The 21694-nt window shown below is 35.2% G+C and overlaps 2 protein-coding genes and 1 pseudogene across 7 annotated transcripts; all 3 read left to right on the top strand.

Annotated features, from left to right (window-relative positions):
* The first annotated feature begins 1104 nt into the window (after positions 1-1104).
* Positions 1105-16299, top strand: LOC121246238 (histone-lysine N-methyltransferase ATX3-like). Of its 6 annotated transcripts, none has more exons than XR_005937087.1 (23): positions 1107-2538; positions 2614-2669; positions 2755-2938; positions 3600-3722; positions 3811-3879; positions 3971-4039; positions 4147-4238; positions 4363-4458; positions 4749-4884; positions 5655-5727; positions 6015-6114; positions 6258-6382; positions 7908-8053; positions 8224-8328; positions 8539-8603; positions 9914-10127; positions 10394-10480; positions 10653-10709; positions 10798-10887; positions 12969-13055; positions 13342-13453; positions 13751-13825; positions 15704-15768. XR_005937087.1 is itself a non-coding variant. In XM_041144325.1 (23 exons), exons 1-23 carry the CDS (start codon positions 1642-1644, stop codon positions 16000-16002), a joined length of 3138 nt encoding a protein of 1045 aa, XP_041000259.1. In that variant the 5' UTR covers positions 1132-1641; the 3' UTR covers positions 16003-16299. The 6 variants fall into 6 exon arrangements, 4 of the variants coding, with proteins under 4 accessions (XP_041000261.1, XP_041000262.1, XP_041000259.1 ...); XM_041144325.1 differs by lacking the exon at positions 13342-13453 and adding an exon at positions 15912-16299 and having other exon boundaries at positions 1132-2538; positions 15704-15804; XM_041144326.1 differs by lacking the exon at positions 13342-13453 and adding an exon at positions 15912-16299 and having other exon boundaries at positions 1133-2538; positions 4366-4458; positions 15704-15804.
* LOC121246240 lies at positions 11125-11980 on the top strand (annotated as a pseudogene).
* An 890-nt stretch (positions 16300-17189) lies between the features above and the next one.
* Positions 17190-21273, top strand: LOC121247258 (probable F-box protein At3g61730). The gene is made up of 8 exons (XM_041145634.1): positions 17190-17320; positions 18389-18588; positions 18737-18781; positions 19154-19318; positions 19405-19452; positions 19991-20161; positions 20872-20979; positions 21182-21273. Exons 1-8 carry the CDS (start codon positions 17190-17192, stop codon positions 21262-21264), a joined length of 951 nt encoding a protein of 316 aa, XP_041001568.1. The 3' UTR covers positions 21265-21273.
* Positions 21274-21694: the final 421 nt, after the last annotated feature.

Here is a 21694-nt window from a genome sequence, read left to right as displayed (position 1 = left end):
CCCTTCATGTAATAAACAGTAAAAGCACTCACAATGAATTCTTCATTTTATCCTTTAAAATACATCATCAAAACTTACTTTTTCTATTTTACATACTCACTTTTATAATATACTATACACCAGTTTATCTATTTTTTCTTCATATAATTTAAATATTATACTTTTTAATATTTTTTTATTTATTTCAAATATTTTCTCTAACTACTAATGATATCCTCATATATTTTGATATTTGCAATATCTCCTTATATATATAATATCATATAATTATGTTCTATTTTAAATTAATCTAAATTTATACGTTAAATCAAAATATAAATTATTTTAAAAAATAAAAAGAAGATATTTTGTTTGCATTCAGAAAATAGTTCACTTGAAGATATGAAATTGTTATTCGAAAGGAACAGAAACTAAAAATCATTATTTGAGCAAAACTCGGTGTCTATGGGTGTTATTTGAGAGAAACCCAAAGTCTTTGATGCCAAACAAAAAAGAAAGTGTGGGAAAAAGAGAGATAAATGGTCTAAAATGAAGATAAAAGATTTTGAAGAAATGGAAAAAATTAGACAAGGAGAGAGAAATGAATTAAGAATATTTTACATCGGTGAATAGTATCATCTAGATGTAGCGAGATCACTGTAGCAAAATAGAAAATGAAATACAATATCCATTATAAGTCATTTTTAAACAAATTTCTTCATATTTTTAAAAAAAATTGTATTATAGAACATTCATTCTATAAGGTTTGGCTAATGAGAGTACTATCAAACACTCTACCATTTTTTATTTTATTATTAATTTTTATCTATTTTTTACTATTATTTAATATTCAACTATTATTTTTTTAATATTTTCATCATCCAAACATCTAATACAAGCCCATCCGGAATCATAGACGGTGCACAGAAACTCTATCCTACCCATCAAAACGTTTCATTTCGCGCTCCCAAAAGTCGGATTCCGCAGTCTTGGTACTTTGGAGCCAAAATAATTTTTTTTTTTTGTTTTTGTTTTCAGCGAAGAGCCAAAAACTAAATTGTACGTAGACTACATCCTCTTTCCTTCTTTGGTATAAAAAATAATAATTATATTAATAATCGGTTATAATAAGAAGTGTGTCTATATATAAATTTTTATTTTTATTTTATACTTTTTTGTTGTATGGCATTGTTTAGACGGGACGATGCTGGGCACCTTTCAGGCTTCCTCTTTCTATAATATCGAACTGGTTTCTCCAAAATTTATTGGTTTTTCTTCACATAATTCATACCCTCTATTACTAACCGGTTTGAATTCTTTCGTCTTGATTTTTGTTTTAATTTTTTTTTTTCTCGGCGCTTTAAGAAGTTTCATGAAAGTTTGAATTGTATCTTTTAGAAAAAAAAAAAGAAAAAAGAATTGTATCTGCCTTCTTCCCTCTGGCTGCCTGATCAGGGTTCTGCTCGAAATATAGGGTTTATATTTAAATTGGGGACTGTATTTGTGAGAGCCATTGCTAATTCAAAAACTAAAATCGCGGAGCAAATAATACGTGGAGATTCTGAATTCGGTTCTGTTGTTTTGGATTATGGTTTTGGTGTTTGATGTGAAGTTAGGGTTTGGTTTCATAGTTTGAATTCGCCGACTCGAACGGTTGGGAAGATGATTATCAAACGAACTATGAAACCTGAAATGCCGAATTTGAAGCGGTGCAAGCTCGAAGATTCCGATTGGGAAGAAGAAGACGACGACCGTGCGTGCTCGGTTAACCCCAAGAGAAGGAAACCCAATGGGTATCTCTCAGTCGGTAGCGGTGAGGTTAAAGATTTCAGCAATGGTTCAGGTTATTTATGGCGGAGCGAAAGCGAAGGATCGTATTGGGGCGGAGAGTTTGAGTTGAACTCGAAGCAATTGAATGGAAAAGGAGAGATTCAACAGTGCTCGGAGCGATTTCGGCCGCCGCTGTTAAAATCGTCACGAGGGCGGGTGCAGATGTTGCCTTCGAAGTTGTATGACTCCGTTGTTGACGTATGGAAGACCGGGGAGTCGAAATTCAATAGCAAGGATTCGAGCTTAGAAGGAGACGAAATGGAAGTAAAAGATATGGAATTTATTAAAAGGAGCGAGGAGGATAAGTCTAGGTTCAAGAACTTGAAGCCTTGTCCAAACTCTGAGAAGGAACGGGAAGGGAAAGCTGGTTATGTGGGTTATAAGAATTTCTATCGTAGGAAGTATTTGAATTCGAGTAGCTCCACGGCAAAGAGTTTTGGTTTGAACTCTCCAGCGTTGACAAGAAGTGACGGTTATAAACCCAAGTATAGTTTTACCGGAATTGAGCGACTGGCGAAAGGGAATGCTGGAAAGAGGAAAGAAGTTTATAAGCCCGAGGACTTTGCTTTGGGAGATATAGTTTGGGCAAAGTGTGGGAGGAGATACCCGACTTGGCCGGCGGTAGTGATCGATCCCATATCGCAAGCTCCAGAAACGGTCTTGAGTTGCTGTGTTCCTGGTGCTATGTGTGTAATGTTTTTCGGGTATTCGAAGAATGGAACACAAAGGGTAAAGTCCTCTCTCTTCCTATCTGGTGATGATATTTTTGTGTATTTTGTGTTCTAAGAGAATTGTGGTGGGCAGGATTATGCGTGGGTGAAGCAGGGAATGTTATTTCCCTTCGTGGAATTCATGGATAGGTATGTAGCTAACTTGCCTTTGAATGATGTTTCGAGTAGTTGACTTTGGTTAATTGAGCTCATGCTTGAATTCTACTTTGTTCAGATATAAGGGGCAGACCCAATTGTACAAGAGCAAGCTGAGTGATTTTCAGAGGGCATTGGAGGAAGCACTGTTGGCTGAAAACGGTATTCTGGACACAAACCTTGGGGCTGGGGAAATAGCAAATCCTAAGGAAATGCAAGAGGCTACTGACTCAAAACTGGACCAGCAATGTTCTGGGAATCAGGCAAGTTTCCTCAGAGCCGATTTTCTTGCTCTTCTTCTGATCTGCATGGCTTTGTGTTTTTTTAATTTAATTTTTAATTGGAGTTGGACTGCTTGGCTGGCTGAGTCTATGCTTCTTAGCCACTTGAGTGTTTTTTGGTTGCAATTGAGATACCGTGAATATTTGAAAGTAATAATGTGGCCTTTTTGGTTCTTAGGGTAGGTTTGGGTAGTGATAAGTGTTAAGAAGAGTTGAATAGTAGTGAAAAAGTAATGAAAAATTAATAATAGAATATTAAATAGTAGTGAAAAGTAATGAATAGTGTGTGGAAATATGAGAAAACTGTGCAAGATATTGTTCTACAGAGCTAGCAATATTGCCTTGCTAGAACTTGTTTTTTATGAAAGTTGTAGTGTCTGTTGGGAAGTTGTGAAACAGATTTATATCCTTTAATCCAATTATGGTTCCAAATTTTTATTATTCTTTATTACAAAAAGTTTTGAGTTGCTACTTCAACGGAGAAATGCTTAATGCCTATTCTTATGATTCCATAAAAGATTTTGGTTACCGATAAAAAAAATGGAGAAATGCTTAGTACCCTATCTAAACAACAGTGAAATGCTTAATAGAATCTGGTCTGTTCTGTAAAAGGGTTCATTCAAAGACTTAGTTGTGTATGCAGGATGAACACTGTAAGGATCCAATACCATGTGATGGCTGTGGTTTGTTTCTGCCATCCAAAACCATGAAGAAAATGAAGGGTCCAACTTGTGAGACCCTGCTTTTGTGTAAACATTGTGCTAAGGTTTGTTATTAATGCTAGAACCATATCTCGGAGAACGTCATTGCAGCTTCTTGTTTTCTAGGTGATGTGAATGTCTACATTTTTACAGCTACGAAAATCTAGACAATATTGTGGCATTTGCAAGAAGATTTGGCACCATTCAGATGGAGGGAATTGGGTAAGATTCTTAGCAAAACAGGATTGGGTTTATTATTTGTCCTTAAAAAATTAATGTTTGAGAGATTGATGGACGTAACTCTTTGGATCAGGTGTGTTGTGATGGTTGTAATGTTTGGGTGCATGCGGACTGCGACAATATTTCCAGTGAACTATTCAAGGTGCTAACCATATTTTTATTTTTTATTTTATATCTGTTCCTTTGGTATGTTTATCTACCCAAGCTAGTGAGGAATTGAAGGATTACTGGTTTGCTTATGGTTTAAAGGATCTGGAGCACATTGACTACTATTGCCCGGATTGCAAAGAGAAGTCCAACTATGAATTATCAGCTACAGGAAAAGGCCAGCCAAAAGTGAAGTATGTCTGCATTATCCATGTTTTATCTTTTCTCTAGTTCATTTCCGGGGAAATTGCATATTTGACTTTATTGACCGTCTTTGGAGGTTATAATCAATATGCCTAATGTTGCACAATTTTGAAGCAGTTCTGTAGAGAATAGTGGACAAACTGTTTTGCCTGAGGTTGTAACTGTGGTGTGCAATGGCATGGAAGGAACATATATTCGAAGCCTTCATTTGTAAGCCTTGAATTCCTTATAAATAGAATATGTAGATTGGAATGGTTTTCCGCATTGGCTAGGACCACTTTTTTCCAAAGCATTTGTTCCAATCTCTGCATGCCTTCAAGTATTAATTTTAGTTATCATATGTTAATAGTTCATTCCATGCTGGATTTTTATCGAAATTTGACTACTAATGTGAGACTTGTAGTGAAATCTGAATCGGAGTTCTCTTTATCTTTTATCTGGAATTCTTTTTGTTTTGGTGAACAATTCCATTCAGCTGCTTTGTTTCCTTTTTGTCTTAGAGTAATGTGTAAATGTGGTTTGTGCGGGTCGAAGAAGCAAACGCCCAGTGAATGGGAACGACACACAGGTTGCAGAGCCAAAAAGTGGAAGTATAGTGTGAAAGTGAAGGATACAATGCTGCCACTGGAAAAATGGGTCGGTATCAATTACTATTGTTTTGAAATATTATATTGTTTTTTCATTTTTCTATATTTAAGTTCTTGCAAGTATTCTAGTGTATGAAAGTAGCTTTCTTGTTTAAGATAATTCGAATTCATTTAAAGTATGATGGCCTTTTTGTCTTAGATTTTGATGTCCCTATGTTTTGGTAGTATCTTCTCAATGGCTGTTAGAAAAGCAAAGTATTTACCTGATCCAATTTTGTGGTTTGTGTTGGATGAATTGATCTTTTTGCCTTCTAGTTAAATACTCTGGAATGTATGAGTTTTTGTGCTTTGGTTCTAAATACTTTCTTGTTATGTTTGTATTATATATTTCTGCAATTTGTTAGATTTTCTTGGTTTCCTGAACCTAATTGGGAGCAATGTCAAAAGAAACTTAGTTTCTGTTTTTGCCTATAAAAAAAATGCTGATTTCAAAATTACCTTGGAGAAACCAAATAGGACCGTAAGTATGCCGTCATGCTAAGTTTTTTGTAAAGCTCTACTTAATTATTTTATTTTTACAAGTAGTTTTTAGTTATCTCAAATAGAACCTTTTCTTATTGATTAAGCAGTATGTATCTGGTTTATGCTAGGTTGTGCTGATAGTGAACTTTTATAGTGACTTTGAATTGAAGACATGATGTTAATCTATTAACTGATGGAGTTGATCTCAATTTAGTAGATATAGATTTGTGATACTCTAGCATAATTGTGATGCCTTCAATATCTTTATGAATATGGTTTCTATTGAGATGCTTTCAGATTTCAGAGTATAATGCACATGGTATGGATCCTCTGAAGTTTGATAAGCAGCAGTTACTCACTTTTTTGCAAGGTAAAATATGACTTCAGTGAGCTCTTTACATGTTGAAGACTGTCCTTGTATCTCTAAACTAGACATAAACTTGCTCATGTATATGTCCCGTATACTTGGGCGTTTTTTGTCTCTCTTTTGATCAATAAAAATTTATTTACCGATCAAAAAAAAAAAAAAAAAAAAAACATGTTGAAGACTGTTCTGTTGTCGTGCATTGTTTGTGTTGGTGCTGTGTCTGTGCCATTAAGCTCTTTCAGTGGACAATTCTGACTGGGAAGGAAAATTACTTGTTTTAATTGCTACAGAGACGTATGAGCCCGTTCATGCAAAATGGACGACGGAAAGGTGTGCTGTATGTAGATGGGTTGAAGATTGGGATGATAACAAAATCATTATCTGCAACAGGTATTTCTGTAACTAATTATGCTTTTATGCCATCTTTTTGTTTTGTACGTGCTGACATCAAAATATTTTGGTGGTAGAAGACTGTTGCATCTTATGCATTTGAGTGCTGAAAGTTTTTCTTTTACTTTCTTTTTGGTGTACAGATGCCAAATAGCCATCCACCAAGAATGCTATGGGACAAAATCTGTTCAGGATTTTACTTCATGGGTTTGTAGAGTATGTGAATCACCTAACATCAAGAGAGAGTGTTGCCTTTGTCCTGTAGAAGGTACGCCATTGGGATCAGTGTCTTGAACCTTTTTTAGTCGACCTATCAATAAATTATATATGCTCATATTATAATGCCTCTACTCTTTTTTTAAATAATGTTCTCTATCAAAGTGCAAGGATATGTTATTCTTCCTGTGGTGTCCAGCAAATATTCTTGGTCTACCCAGAATAGGGGTGTAATTGGTCCGGTCCGGTCGGTCTTGGAGGAGAATTTTGGACTGGACCGATTCTTTTGGTCCACCAAAAGTCCAGACCGGACTGGCCTGGTCGGTCTTATTAGGGTGTTTCGGTTCGGGTCGCTTTTTTTTTTTTTTTTTTTTTCAAGTTTTTGACAAAAAGTTATATAAAATAAGAAAAATATTAATTAAGTGAATGATTTGGCCTTGCTTGATTACACAGATGAGATGAGATGAAAAATATATGAATAGTAGTGAGATAGTTTGTGACTAGTAGTGAAATGATTTGAGTTAAGATGTTTTATAGGGTTTTGGAAAAGAAGTTGAATAAAATATTATGAAGTTAAAATATTGTTAGAATATAAATTTTTAATATTATTTTTGTTTTGAGGTTTGAAAAATTTGAAATTTTTTTTGTATTTTGTTTGGAAATTTGAGAAAGTTGGTAATGATTAGATGAAAAAGTTAAAAATTTGATATTGAAAAGTGTTTGTATTTGAATGGTGTTTGGATGTTGAGATGAGATGGGATGAGATAGGTTGAGACCATCTGTGAAACCAAACGGGGCTTAAGTTGTCTCACTAAGTATATACTTAACTAATTAAGTATTTGAATTGTGTATGACAAATTAATAATGTTAATAGTATGTGTATTATCAATAATTAATAGTTAATACCTTGTCTTAAAATTCTTAACCTTTAATATTTAATATAATCAAAGCATAAATAATGAGGTTAGAAGACAATTACATAATTACTTATAATTAGTTAGAAGAAAATTATATAATTACTTGCTTTCAATTTATATAACTACTTAAAAAAATTATAAAATATCATAGAAAAAAATATTTAAAAATTTATATATTAAATTTGGTTGGTCTGGTCTGGGGTAAAAAAACCCCACCCCGAGACTGGATCGAATTTCCTTACTTTCTTGGACCAAGACCGACTGGTTCCTTAATCAGCCCGTTCCGGACCGAATGAAACTGCTCGGTCCAGTCCTTATTTTGGGTCCAGATGGAAAACCTTACATCCCTACCCCAGAACAAGTAACTGCAGCTTTTATTTGAATTTCCCCATTATTTATTTGGTTCACTACAGTGTAATATAGATGGTTCACAATAAGTACATAGCCTGGGAACCCCCTCTATAAAATTGACAAGGATTTTCTTTTGCCACTTGGCTATCATACAATTTTTCAGACTACGTATAAATTTTAAGGATGAATTCTGAGCGTAGGTACATGAAAGTACTTATCTATTTACTCACTAAAGTTGACTATCTTCAAAGGCTGCTATGTAGTTGCACCAATTATATGTTCTTATTAAATCTGAAACTGCTTCTTCAGGTGGTGCTCTGAAGCCAACCGATGTTGACTCGCTGTGGGCTCATGTCACATGTGCTTGGTTCCGGCCTGAAGTTGGTTTCTTAAATCATGAGAAAATGGAGCCTGCTGTTGGAATCCTTAGAATTCCGTCCAATTCATTTTTGAAGGTTAAATGGTGTTTATAATGATTTTCTACACTTTTGAATTCTGGCTCTTTAATTGCAAAATCTTTTACGAGCATGTCTCTTGTGAATCTTCGTAGTTTCATACCTTGATGGCTGGCAGAAGGCTTTGGAAAGTCTTGTGGTTTGATTGTTCTTCTTTTTGTGGACTACAGCGATGCATAATCTGCAAGCAGAGTCATGGTTCCTGCACACAGTGCTGCAAGTGTGCTACTTATTTTCATGTGATGTGTGCATACAGAGCAGGTTATTGCATGGAAGTATGTTTTCAAAGCTCTTATAGTTAACAGATCATTTATTCATAAACACTAATTTCATAATATTCTATTATTCTTCAATTGAACTGTCTATATCTTTTTTACGCTTGCTTGTTTGAATGATGCTTTTATTTTGAAGTTATTTTTGTGTAAGTTTTTGAGTAAATTGAACAGTGTTGATAATCATGTTAACATTATGTGTTCAACTCTCAGTTGCACAGCTGGGAAAAGAATGGGATACAAATGACTAAAAAGTTGATATATTGTGCAGTTCACAGGTTTGATTTCTACCTATCTTTTGATTCCTCATTTTATTTTAGTTGTCCTCAGCATTAAAATATTTTTTTGTTCTATTTCATCATGGACACTAGGGCATGCTTGTGTAATGAGATGTGATGAGATGAGAATTCTATGAATAGTAGTAAAATGTTTTGTGAATAGTAGTGAAATGGTTTGAATTAAGATATTTTATTGGGTTTTGAAAAATGAGAGAAAAAGTTGAATAAAAATATTATAAAGTTAAAAAAATTATTAGAATATTATTTTTTAATATTATTTTTGTTTTGAAATTTGAAAAAGTTGTATTGTTTTTTGTGTTTTGTTTGGAAGTTTGGAAAAATTGTAATGATTAGATGAAGTTGAAGATTTGAAGTTGAAAAGTGTTTTGTGTTTGACTAATGTTTAGGAAGGAAATTATGAGAAAGTTTGAGATGAGATGAGATGTTTTCAACTCATCTCACTTCCCAAACATGGCCTAAGGCTGTATTCGAGTCAAGTTTGAGAGAGTTTTGGTTGCCCAAGCTCGGCTCAGAAGTATTGAAACTAGGATCGAGCTTGGCTTGAATAAGAGCCTAGCTCTCAAATATTGTTTGACTTATCCTGAAGTTCGAGATGAAATCGAACTGAAATTCTCAATTGAGTTCAGCATGGCTTGATTCAATATTTTTTTTTAAAAAAAAAATTCTTATTTCTTATTCTAAAAAAAGATTATAAAATAAATTATAAAATGAATCAAAATTGCATTATTCTTGATTTATTAGTCAACTATCAGAATTATACTAATACAAAATTACAACTTCAAAATAGAAACACAAACTTACAATCAACTACAACCAAACTACTGTCCAATACTGCACTCACTAATCTTATTAGTATAACTTATATATAACTTATACTCACACACTTGTATATATATTTTAATTTATATATTTTTTAAATATACAGTTACTTTTAATACTAATATACTATATACAACTAATACTTAGATTTATACAACATTTTTTGTTCATGTATACATGTGCGTGCATGTGTATTACAATATAGAAGAGCGAGCTTACAAGTTGATTGAATCTTTATGTGAGCTTGGTCACAAATATTAGCAAGTGGGTTTGAGTTTTATACAGGCTGTGTCGTTTGGTAATTAATCATAATTTTGTGTTTACGAACTGTTCATTTAATAATGAATTGAGCATGAATCGTGTTTAATTGAGCCAAGTTTAAGCTACTTGTTGAGTAGCCTTGTTCCAGTTACACCCCCATGCACCATATTTATTGGTCCAAACCTTGTTGATGCCATTTTTATTTGCAGGGTCCCAAACCCTGATTCTGTTGTAGCTGTTCATACTCCTTCAGGAGTTTTTTCTGCCAGAAGCCTGCTGCAGAACCAGAAGGGGTGCTTCAGGGGTTCAAGGCTGGTTTCACGAAAGAAAACTGAACTTCTTGAGTCCTCAAACTTAGAGAGTGATGAGTTTGAGCCACTCTCTGCAGCAAAATGCCGCGTTTTCAAAAGATTAAAGAACAAGGTAACTTATGGAGGAAACTTGTATTTGTCTTTAATTTATTGTTTCATCAGAATAATAGTTTTTCCACTTGTACTTATAAAAAAAAAGAAAAGAAAAATAGTTGCTTCACTTTCCAATCATATGGCAAATACTGGATTTCTTTGGTCGTTAAGGTGGAGTCTCCAAGCTTTGCTTTTGTTGTTCTTTTGTGCTTAGCTTGTTGCCAACAAAAAACATAATCAATTTTGTCACTTGGTTTCGTGTCTATTTTTATTTTTGATTACCAGAGGGCTGAAGGGCAGCCGTTATTCCACAGACCAATGGGACCAAGCCATCATTCTTTACATGCAATAAATAGCTTGAGCACAAATAATGTATGTTATTGTATTTTAATTTTAATCTTCTGTTACCTTTCAGATTTTAGGCTTTTTTTAGAAGGGGATAAACTTATTTGGCTGTTTTCCGTGGATAACATGATGGATTAATGTACATTTACATACTTCTGTTCTCTCTCTCTCTCTTTTTTCTTCTGTTGTCTTTTAACAGGAATTAGAAGGTCCCAAGATTTTCACTTCCTTGAAGGAACGACTTTACCACTTGCAGGTAAATTTTGTTTCTTCATATGCGATGGTTAGTCTACTTGCAATTTTTTGGTTCTAACATTTCTTATTAAATTTATTTGTTGCTTCAGAGAACCGAAAATCATCGGGTTGGCTTTGGCAAATCTGGTATACATGGATGGGGTCTCTTTGCGCGTAGGAACATTCAAGGAGGAGAAATGGTACTAGATGTGTATCTGTATTAATGTATCTATGCATGTGTATTTCTTATGCCATTCACACAATTTCTGATATCAAGAGTTTTTCTTTAGGATGCCCAACTTTCCAAAGACTTTATGGTAAATATATAACAGACAGCGTTGTAATTTTCTACTCTTGCTTTTGTGTGTGTGTTTTTTTTTTTTTTTTTTTTTTTCTTTTGATGTGCAAAATAGAACTAATACAAATTATAAGTACAATGGGAGGGTTGGGGGACCACAATAAACACAAAATAGACATTAAAGTGCAGTTAATAAAAACAAATAAGGAAATGGAATCTAACGTTTTTTATCTTTTAATCTATTGACTTGTGTTTAAGAGAAGGATCCTATGAAGGCGGTTTTTTTCAGTTGAAAGAGAATTCATCAGCATTTGCATTAGAGCTATTTGTGTTTACAAAGTTGATGAGAATCTCTTTTCCCGTGTTTTTGGATAAGGGACCATATGGAGGTTTCTTTAGTCAAAATAATCATAAGGTGTATGATCTCTTGGCAAGAAAGTGTCGTGCATGTTCCATGCATCGGTTGAATGTGGAGGTGGTTGGTTTGGTGGAGACACTAGGAGACTCTCTAGGAGACTCTCGGTGGGGTCTGTGTGTGGCAGTAAGCAGCAGTATGGTGAACGTACCTAAGACAAAGAAAACATACCGTAAGAGCAAGGAGTGCAGGAAGCACACCCTGCATAAGGTTACACAGTACTAGAAGAGCAAGGATAGTCTTGCTGCTCAGGGAAAGTGCCCAATATGACTGCAAGCAATCTTGTTATGGAGGACAGAACAAACCTGTCTTCCACAAAAAGGCCAAGACTGCCAAGAAGATTGTGCTCAGTTTGAAGTGCCAGGGTTGCAAGCATGTTTCTCAGCACCCGATTAAGAGGTGCAAACATTTTGAGATTGGTGGGGACACGAAGGGGAAGGGGACTTCTCTTTTCTAAATGCAATTTGTTCAGTCTTATGGTATGCTGTTTTGCTTTTCTACCTTGTTGGATCTTGAAAGCTAAAATATTGGATTGTTTGTTCAGTTTGTTTTGTTAGTCTAAGCGTTGAAGCTAAACTTAAAACAGATATGATGGCAGGTGTGGTTAGAGATTAAAGCTGATAATCATCTTTGCTGTTGTGGTTGCCAATTGCGTGTGTATCAGACGCAGTTAGATTAATCTTTTGACCAAAACAAAACCAGCGGTTGGGTGCAGATTTGAGATTGAAAGTCCTTGAAAACAATTCAAGAAAAAGAGGTAAAGAAAAGGTATGAAAATAGTCTAACAAGGTCTGTATGCCAAATCAATGTCTCGCCCAAAGTGGTTGAAAAAAAGAGGCCAGAATCAGAGGTAGTTGGGCAGTGTGTGGCGCCCTCATGCTGGTCAGTGGTGGTCACTGATGGTCAAGGGTGGACGACGGTGTGGCGACGCTTCCAGTGGTGGGGGCCTTGTAGCGACTTGGACCAAGAACCCTAGATCTAGGCTTTAATGACTTGAAGAAAAAGAGAATCTAGAGAGGAAGAAGAGGAAAAAGGAAAGAAGAAGGGGGAAATAGGAATTGGTGACCAGATTTCTTAGGCCTTGTTTGGATTCAGAAAGCATTTCAACTCATCTCATCTCATCTAATTATTACAACTTTATCAAATTCCTAAACAAAATACAATAAACAATTCAACATTTTTAAATCCTAAAACAAAAATAATATTCTAACAATATTTTATTCAACTTTCATCTCATCTCAACTCACCATCCAAACTCCCCTTAAGAGGAGTGGGTTTTTTCTTTTTTGGGTGGGGGGGGGGGGGGGGTTGAGGATTTTTGGAGAGGTTCAGGAGGGGGGGCGATTAGCATCTGAACTTAGTTTATTCTCTCTGTTTACTTGTGTGGTTGACATAATAGTGTTCTGTCTGCTTTTCTCTACTCTTTAAAGTATTAAGTTAAGATTTTTGTGTAGGCCAAGCATTTCTCTTAAGGGTATCACTTGAGAGGGATTATTCAGTGACAACTTGTGGTACATTATTTTTCAGTTTTGAAAGTGATACAACTGATGCTAGGTATGTGTCTCCAGGTGGTTGAGTATCGTGGTGAGCAGGTGAGGCGCAGTGTTGCAGATCTGAGGGAGGCAAAGTATGGATTAGAAGGCAAAGATTGTTACGTGAGTGTTTTGTTCATGTCCCTTTATTTTTGTCTGTTTTGGTGTGTGTGGGCTGTCTTGGCAATTGTATATATCATTAGACATCTTATGCCCATATTGAGCGGTGTGATATTTAAAATACAGCCAGGGAATAATGGTTCACACCCTTGCTTTCTTTAGTTAGGCTTAGATAATCAATGCACAGCTTTAATTTTTTCCCCGAATTTTTTCCATTGGATGCAAGCAATTTTTAGGGATCATCGGATTGGGGGAACTTTCCCTTGAATTACCCAAGGTGCACTTGCAGGAAATTCCTTGCCGAGGGCTTGTGCTCATTGGATTAGTCAGTACTTTGTTTTCGGACACCCGATGCCAATAAAAAATTTCAACTACATATTTTACTCAGAGTTAGTAAGCAGGTAAAGGTGTTGTGGTACAGAAGTAACCTATTCAAAATTTGAACTAAGTTTAAGTTGGAGTGTGTTTACTTCCTAATATCTACGGACTTTGTTCATATAAACCCTGTGTAGAATAGAGTGACTGTCAAATCCATTTTGATATATGACTTGACAATTGCTGGTGTTTTAGGTATGCTAATATTTATTTGTATACAAATCCTTCCTACTTTTAGGCAGGTTAATTTTGTATGTTCTTTTTTCAGTTGCATGTGTTTCTTTAAAAATGTTTATTGAAGTACAACGAAACATTTTATGCAGCTTTTCAAGATCAGTGAGGAAGTAGTAATTGATGCTACAGATAAAGGGAATATAGCACGTCTAATCAACCACTCGGTAAGTTCTTATATTGGCATATGGGATTTTGCTGGAGTTGAACAAAAATCTCATGCTCTGCATGTGCAAGCTCGTAACTTTTTGCTCAATGGGTGTTTCATAGGCTCATGGGCCCATGGCTTGGCTCAGGCCTTGTTTGGTTAGTGAGATAAGATGAGATGATTTGTGAATAATAATGAAATAGTTTGATTTAAGATATTTTATGGAGTTTTGGAAGAAAAGAGAAAAATTTGAATAAAAATATTATAAAGTTAAAATATTGTTAGAATATGATTTTTTAATATTATTTTTGTTTTGAGATTTGAAAAAGTTGAATTATTATTATTTTTTGTTTGGTTTGAAAGTTTGGGAAAGTTGTAATTTGGGCTGCAAACGAACAGAGCTACTCGTGAACAGCTTGGGCTCGACTCGTATAAACTCAATTCGGATTTGGTTCATTTGATAAATGAGTTGTTCGCGATCACTAATATTGGTCTGAATATTAAACGAGCTAAACTCGTGTAATCTTGACTTAAACAAAATTCGTATAAATTCGACTTTATTCGTTATGGGCTCGTCACAATACTCGTAATATTTCTATAGGTATTATTTTATTTATTTAATTGCTAAGGTTATGGTGTATTTTATTTTAATGTCTTTTTTTTTATTATTTTATTTGTCTTTGGAGTTTGGGCTTTTTGTAGTTGATTTATAGTGTTTTATTTCTTTTGGACCGTGTGTGTGTGAAGTTGATGCCCAACACATTTCAAGTAATGGCCCAGCCCCTTTTGATTAAACTATGCATTTTGACCATGATAGAAACCCTAGAGCCCCTTCTTATTTCTCTTATTTTATGTGCCGTCCCCCTCCCTCCCGTTTTCTTCTTTCTTCTTTCGTCTTCTGCCTTTTTTCGTCTTTTTTCATCTTTTTTCTTTTTTCTTCTTTCTTCTTTCTTCTTTCTTCTTTCTTTCTTCTTCCCGTTGTAGAGAATCCGCACGCCGCTGCACCTCCTTTGCATCGCTGTCCACCTTGTGCCACTGCTGCTGCACCTCGCCCTCTTCCATCTCCCCGCAGCTCTCTCTCCCCTCTGCATCCGTGTGTGTTGCTGTCGGTGTCTCCCTCCACCATTGAACCCATGCTATGAAACTTGAAACAAGTATTCAAGTCGTGAAGTCCAAACAGAGTCGAGTAGCTCGACTCTGTATGGACTCGCTCGAGCTCGTATGAGCTCGTTTATTTTTTATATTCGAGTTCGAGCCAAGCTCGATCTTAATATATGTTAGGCAAGCCAAGCTCGATCAGAAATCTCTAATACTTTTTGAGCTCGAGTCGAGTTCAGTTCAAGCAGATATACATGTTAATCGAGCTCACGATCCCTAGTTCGAATTCGACTCGACTCAGTTCGTTTGCAGCCTTAGTTGTAATAATTAGATGAAAAAGTTGAATATTTGAAATTGAAAAGTGTTTGTGTTTGTGTTGTTAGGATATTGAGATGAGATGAGATGACATGCCCTTATATGGTATGTGTCCTTGTATGGTACAGTGACATGCCCGTGTATTTTACTCTGGCAGAATCATAGAGCAGCACTTGTTAAGGTTACAATGGTCATAGACTACACAGTTGGTTTGGCTTGGTTTGATTTGATTGTTTGAGAATCCAGTTCCTTCCTGCATGTAATGATCCGACTTCAGCCTTATGAATTTGGAATACTAAACTCGAAGCTGCATTTGTTCAATTCCTTCTCATTGAAGCTGCTCATTCTTTGTCTATTGGTTCAATCCGTCCTTTCCCCATCTTCCCCAAGGGAGAAAAAGAAGAGAAATGAAAAGAAAACAAGTAAAATTTCTATACATGCAATATGATATGATGCTTAATATCAAATTTCTGTGTTGCTGCAGTGCATGCCCAACTGTTATGCGAGGATCATGAGTTTGGGTGACGAGGAGAGCAGGATAGTTCTTATTGCAAAGACTAACGTTTCTGCCGGTGAAGAACTAACGTGCGATTTATTCAGTTTACTGTCATTATTATAAGCTTGTTTATGCTTTTAGTATTCAGTTTTGGGTGGATGTGGAGTAAACATTTTATCCGATGGTTCTGTTTCAGGTATGATTACTTGTTCGATCCGGATGAGCGTGATGAATTGAAAGTTCCTTGCCTTTGTGGAGCTCCCAATTGTAGAAAATTCATGAATTAAGTTGCACATTCTTTTTCCCCATTTTGTCTCCCAAGGAGCTGACCGATCTCCAAATATCGATGAGGATTCATTCTTTTATACCAGTGGGCTTGCAAATGTAATTTTTAACCCCCATTTGTATTAGTATCATTCAGTTGCAATAAAATGTAAATAATTGCAATTTCCAGGTACAGTGTAATCTCAACTTCAATTATACATTATTGTTTCCAATTCGACAGGGACCACTACAAACTACAGATTAAAATGCTTTGTAGCCAGGCTAGATGTTCTTGGAATAAGATCCTCTTCATTTAATTAGAAGATGATCTTATATTTTGTCATTTTCGGTCATTTTGATTGATCTGTCATTTTTTAATTAATGGTTGTTTTATTTAATTGATTGATTTACAAAATCACTTAAAATGTCTTATTATCATGAGGCAATGATGTGATTGGCTAAAACGGTTATTTTATATTAAAAAAAAAATCACGCAACCAATCACACTAATAGAGTACGCAAGAAGTATATAAAAGTGACTGCACATAGAGTTTTCGGGACATAGTTATTTTATATTTTAAAAAAAGTGACAATTAATCACATCAGTAGAGTGTGTAAGGAGTATCTCAAAATAACTGTATGTAGTAGAACTTATTGTTTTGAGTAGAAATGTCATGTATTTGTATAATGCAAAATGTGATATTTAGAATCTATTTGGATATTTAGAATATCTCAGTATATTTGTGAATAATAGAGAAATGATTTGAATTAAGGTTTTTATTGGATTTTGGGAAATGAGAAAAAAAGTTAAATAAAAATATTATATAGTTTAAAAATTATTTGAATATAATTTTTTTTTTGAAGTTTGAAAAAATTGTAATAATTAGATAAAAAAATGTAAAATTTGAAATTGAAAATATTTTATATTTGCCGAGGAAATATAATATTTGAGATTGCCAAACGGACTTTTAGATTATTTTATTTTAGCTCTACTTGATGGCTAAACCCAACTGAACATGGCCCAACGGCCTCAACCGCCAAAAAAGGGAACTTCGGGGCCCAAATATTTAAAATCTGCTGCATTTTTCGCGCGCCTATAAAATAGCTTCAGTCAGTCCAGTGTGTGTCACTTTGTGTGTGAGAGAGAGCTTCAGTCTCGACATAAAAAAGACTCGTCTAGTTTGGCCTCTGTGCTTCCTAGCAAGCAACGATGGGAAAGCGACTTCAAAGTGCTGTTCTGCAGCCTGACCGAGTGGAGAAGCGCTTGCGACGAACCAAGCCGATCTGCTCTTGCAGCTCTCCTCGTCCACCTTTTCTCACTGCTCACTCCTCTTTCTCCTGGTTATCTCTCTCTCTCTCTCTCTCTCTCTCTCTCTCTCTGCGACTTGATTTTGTGGAGAATCTCTAACTGAGCTCTTAATTTCTTTCAATAAGATGTGTGTGTGTATATATATATATATATATATATATATATATATATATATATTCATTCGTGCGTATCTGCGCACTAATTTGCGCTTCAGTGAGGAACGAGTGAACGAAGGTGTTATTTGAAAATTTGATTCGAATTTCAAAATCTCGTTGAAGATTCTGGTTCTGCAGAGTTTCTCTGAGCTTGAAATCAATAAAAAAAGATATTAGAGCTTATTGTGATTTTGTGTTGATACAAAGAACTCAATGCGAAAATTAATCTGTTTTCAGTAACACATTCGAACAGCTATTTGAGTCCGATTCTGAATTAACTGTTGCTTAAAAGGTCTATAAGGTACCGACCTATGACTTAAAAACTAGGTTCTACTCTGGATGATAGATCCGATTCTAAAGCATGAATCTAGGAACTTTGCCAAACAAAAGGTACAGAGCTCTGTTTCTATATGATTTTGTCTGTCTAATTTCATTAACGCTCGATGTGGTTCATTCTGATTCCTGGTCATCTGTTTGGTACCTAAGAGACCGGAGGAAAATAAATTACGATTAGAACTTTGGAAGTATTTTGCAATTTTCAGTAATATTGGAGCTTATCCTGCATTTTTTCGGTAAGCAAACCAGAATAATGTTTAATTTCATTTGGAACTCGAACTAGATTTGAATTCACACTAACTTCTGAGAAAGTGGTCCGAGTTGAACCGAAACTGAACAATTGGTGTGTTCGTTTGATCACTTTTGTTTTACGTGAACTTTTCCATTTTCATTGTAAGGAAACTGGAAAAGCAAAATAATATCTCAAAAAATTTCAAACCTCAAGCTTTACTTTTATAGTTACAGTAGATCCCCCGGAAAATTGAAATAACAGTTTTAGGATGGCACATTTTTCTTTTGTTTCTTTTTAACTCCTCAATTTCTTCTTTATTTTTTCCCTTAATTTATTTTATCTTTGTCAACGAATCTCAATGTTATTCGTTCAAAAAGGTTCGAAGAAGACGTATGGTCGGAGATCGCGAAGTTTATGGACGGAAGGTCTTTGGTGATGCTCGCCTTAACGAGCAAATGGTTCCACCGTATGATCATGGAAGATAGCATATGGAAGTTCGTTTGCCTGCGTGATCTACAGGTCCAGGCTCCTGACCACGTGGCATTCAAGTGGTTCAAAATTTACACTTCATCCTTTGGTAAGGATCATACATAGCTTGTAACTTGTTCTTTAAAGATAAAAAAAAAAGTAAGATCATACATAGCTTGTGTGCATGATAGGTCGGGATACGTAGTCTAATTACCATCCGATTGAGTTTGATTGATGTATAAATGGTTTTTGGGCAGATGGAAGTCACTCTTACACGTTCCGCCAGCAGGGGAAGCATATTGGTGAGTTCCGTTTTCTTTCTTAGCGAGAGGTACCATTACTGCTATTTTGGTCAATCTTATCCTTCAACTATTCTTATTCGGACCATCGGCCAAATTATTCCTATTTCAACTCCTTTGGACGTCTCTGTTTTCTTTATGCTGATGCTGGGACTTCATTAAAAAAGGAAATTAAAATACAAGTACTTTTTACTCAATGTGATAGTAGTGGTGTGTTTGGTGTGTCAGTTAACTAAACGGGTTTGCACGTAGGATTTTTCTAACTAGAAAGTATGTATACTCGAATCATTTATATATACTTGAAATAATTAGTTTTCCTACATTAGCTGACTAGTGGATACATTCACTCTGTATTTTATTTGACGAGAAAATCAGACTGGATGCGTATTGGTGCTTTTTTTCTCGAATCTTCAGTGGCACTGCTCACGGACAGGCTCAATTTGCCAGCCAAAATCCCAAAAGATGATGCTACAGAGAGGATGTTGCAGTCTTATGACTGTTGTTTGTTAGACAATGTGAAATCCGGGATCTGGATAGCTGGTACTTCTATTTCTTTTTGTAGAGTCTAATGCTAAAATTTCATCCCTTCAGTTAACCTTGTCATTTAACCGGGCTGATGTTTTCAGATCTCCAGCTTGTCCGATGCCCTGTCTGTGACCTCAATACATGCGATGGTAAGCAACAAGAGTGCATTAATTAATACGAAAGTAGTACAGAGTTCCTTTTCGATTTAATTGCTTAATGGGATTAGCAGACACAGGATATGATTGAGATATGCGAATATATATTTAGTTTTGCAAACAATCCCACAAACTGACGTGGTTTTATCTTATCTGTTAGATTTACTTTACAATAAAAGTAACTTTATAATTTAACGAACCATATCAATCCACGTCAGTTTGTGGGATTACTTTTGTGTAATATCTTTGTAGTTAGAGTATTTCTCTTTAGTTTTAAGCACCAATATTGCACAAAAATAAGGCCTTTGAGAATATGTGCATAAATTGTTATTAACAGTGATGACATGGATCCTATGACTGGTCCCATGAATCTCATAACGAAGTCAAGCTTATCAACCAAGGGACAAGCTGCGAAATTTGCAAACACATCACCTTATTTTGGTAGAACGATGTGCCACATAAACTGCTGTCCCTTGCGGGCAGCATGCTTGTCTTTCTCTCATATTATTGAAACACAACTTTATTTGTGTAGGAACAATGCAGACATTAGATGCAAGGCATATAGAGCTGTTCCTCTGCGAAGGGTTTCAAAATGGAAGCTGGGAATATGAGCTTATTGGATCTCATGATGTCAAAGAGCGAGTTGATGGAGCTTCTGGAGCCATTTTTGACGTCAAACACCTCGAGGACCGCACATCCGGAGGTAATTTTTGATAACCCATACCAAGTTAATTAAAGTCACTGTTATCATTATTCAGTCCAAAAAAAAAACTTTGGCTTACGTACCATAACCTGAATCACCTGTAAACAGTGTCCGATCTTAAAACTAATGATGTTAAGAGGGGGGTAGTAGTACATTTTTTTTTTTCCCAAATGACACAGTTGTGGCAAAAACAACGTGTAATCGAATGCTGACGTGTCCTTCTCCAGAGATTCACGGATTACCTGTAATGGTGCTGATATTTGTGGGTGACACTGGGATTAATGGATAATTTCAGCAACTTATTTTTTTTTTCTCGAGTAATTATAAACAATACTTTTTTACGGAGTATATTATAAAAGAAAAATCTGGTTATAAGTGGATTTGTGCACCAACACGCGCACTAATACTAAAGTGAAAATATAGTTTTTAATGAAACGCTTCAGATTTGAAAATAAATATTTGATAAAATAATTTACGTTAGCATTAGTGCATAAATTGATTTGCGAATCCGTTTATACGTAAAGAGCTATATTATAAATTTAAGGTGGTTATATGAAATTTGAAATTCAAATCAAATGATTAAAATTAAAAAAAATATATATATATATATATTTATTTTTGATGAAGCACATTGCTTAGTTGTAAAATGATTGATTTACATCGTCGAAAAAGTAAGAAAATACAGTACTAATTTGGAAATGAACTGGCAGCGGTCTTTGATCTCAAGTCATGGGCTGGAAAACCCAATGATTGGCAGCCGAAGGCTACGATCACCCTCCATGCAGTTGCAGTCAACACCAATTTACAAGAAAACGAAGGTAAAGAAACCTCCCCTTCTTCAAAGCTCACTTACATATTTGATTTGACTGATATTAAGCAGTCCTTTTACTTCTGCCCTCACCAACCCGGGAACTACTCTATACATTTATAAACCAACTAATCCTGGGGTTTCTTCTAACTAACAAGAACCACAAATTTCCCATGATTTTGGTTTTTACTTAAATTCTTTTTCGGAAGCAGGACTTCACATCAAATACCACGCCATGAGAGCAGGAGCCGATGGACAAGTCGTTTCTATTAGAATCTCTCAGCAGCTCCTGTAATTCTTCTCAAATCCCTCAAAATATAGGAATTGAAAAAAAAAAAAAAAATCCTCTATCCTTCTCTTCGCGGCAATTAAAATGCCCTCTTCGACACCTGATGATATAGATCCAGTGATACTTAAACCCTCTATAGAAATCAAGTTGGTATACAGCCCAATTGGCTAGTAACTTTAGTGTTGCTCCAAGTTCCAATCCAATTGAGAAAAATCATAAAAGAATTTGAGATATATAGTCTGGTTTTTTATGCAATAAATGTATGTATGAAATTGGATATTTTTATGTGGCTAAATGTACGTGTGGAAGAATGAAGCAGTAAGTCTATCACTGTGCTTAGCCAAATTATTTATCTATGAGAAATAATATTTGTAATCGTAGAGTGCGTAAATACCGTGTAATATTTTTAAAAAAGTAAGTAAATATGAGACTCACA

Source organism: Juglans microcarpa x Juglans regia, chromosome 1S (assembly GCF_004785595.1).
Source record: "Juglans microcarpa x Juglans regia isolate MS1-56 chromosome 1S, Jm3101_v1.0, whole genome shotgun sequence".
NCBI classification, from domain to species: domain Eukaryota; kingdom Viridiplantae; phylum Streptophyta; class Magnoliopsida; order Fagales; family Juglandaceae; genus Juglans; species Juglans microcarpa x Juglans regia.
This window is presented reverse-complemented; position numbering and strand designations above follow the sequence as displayed.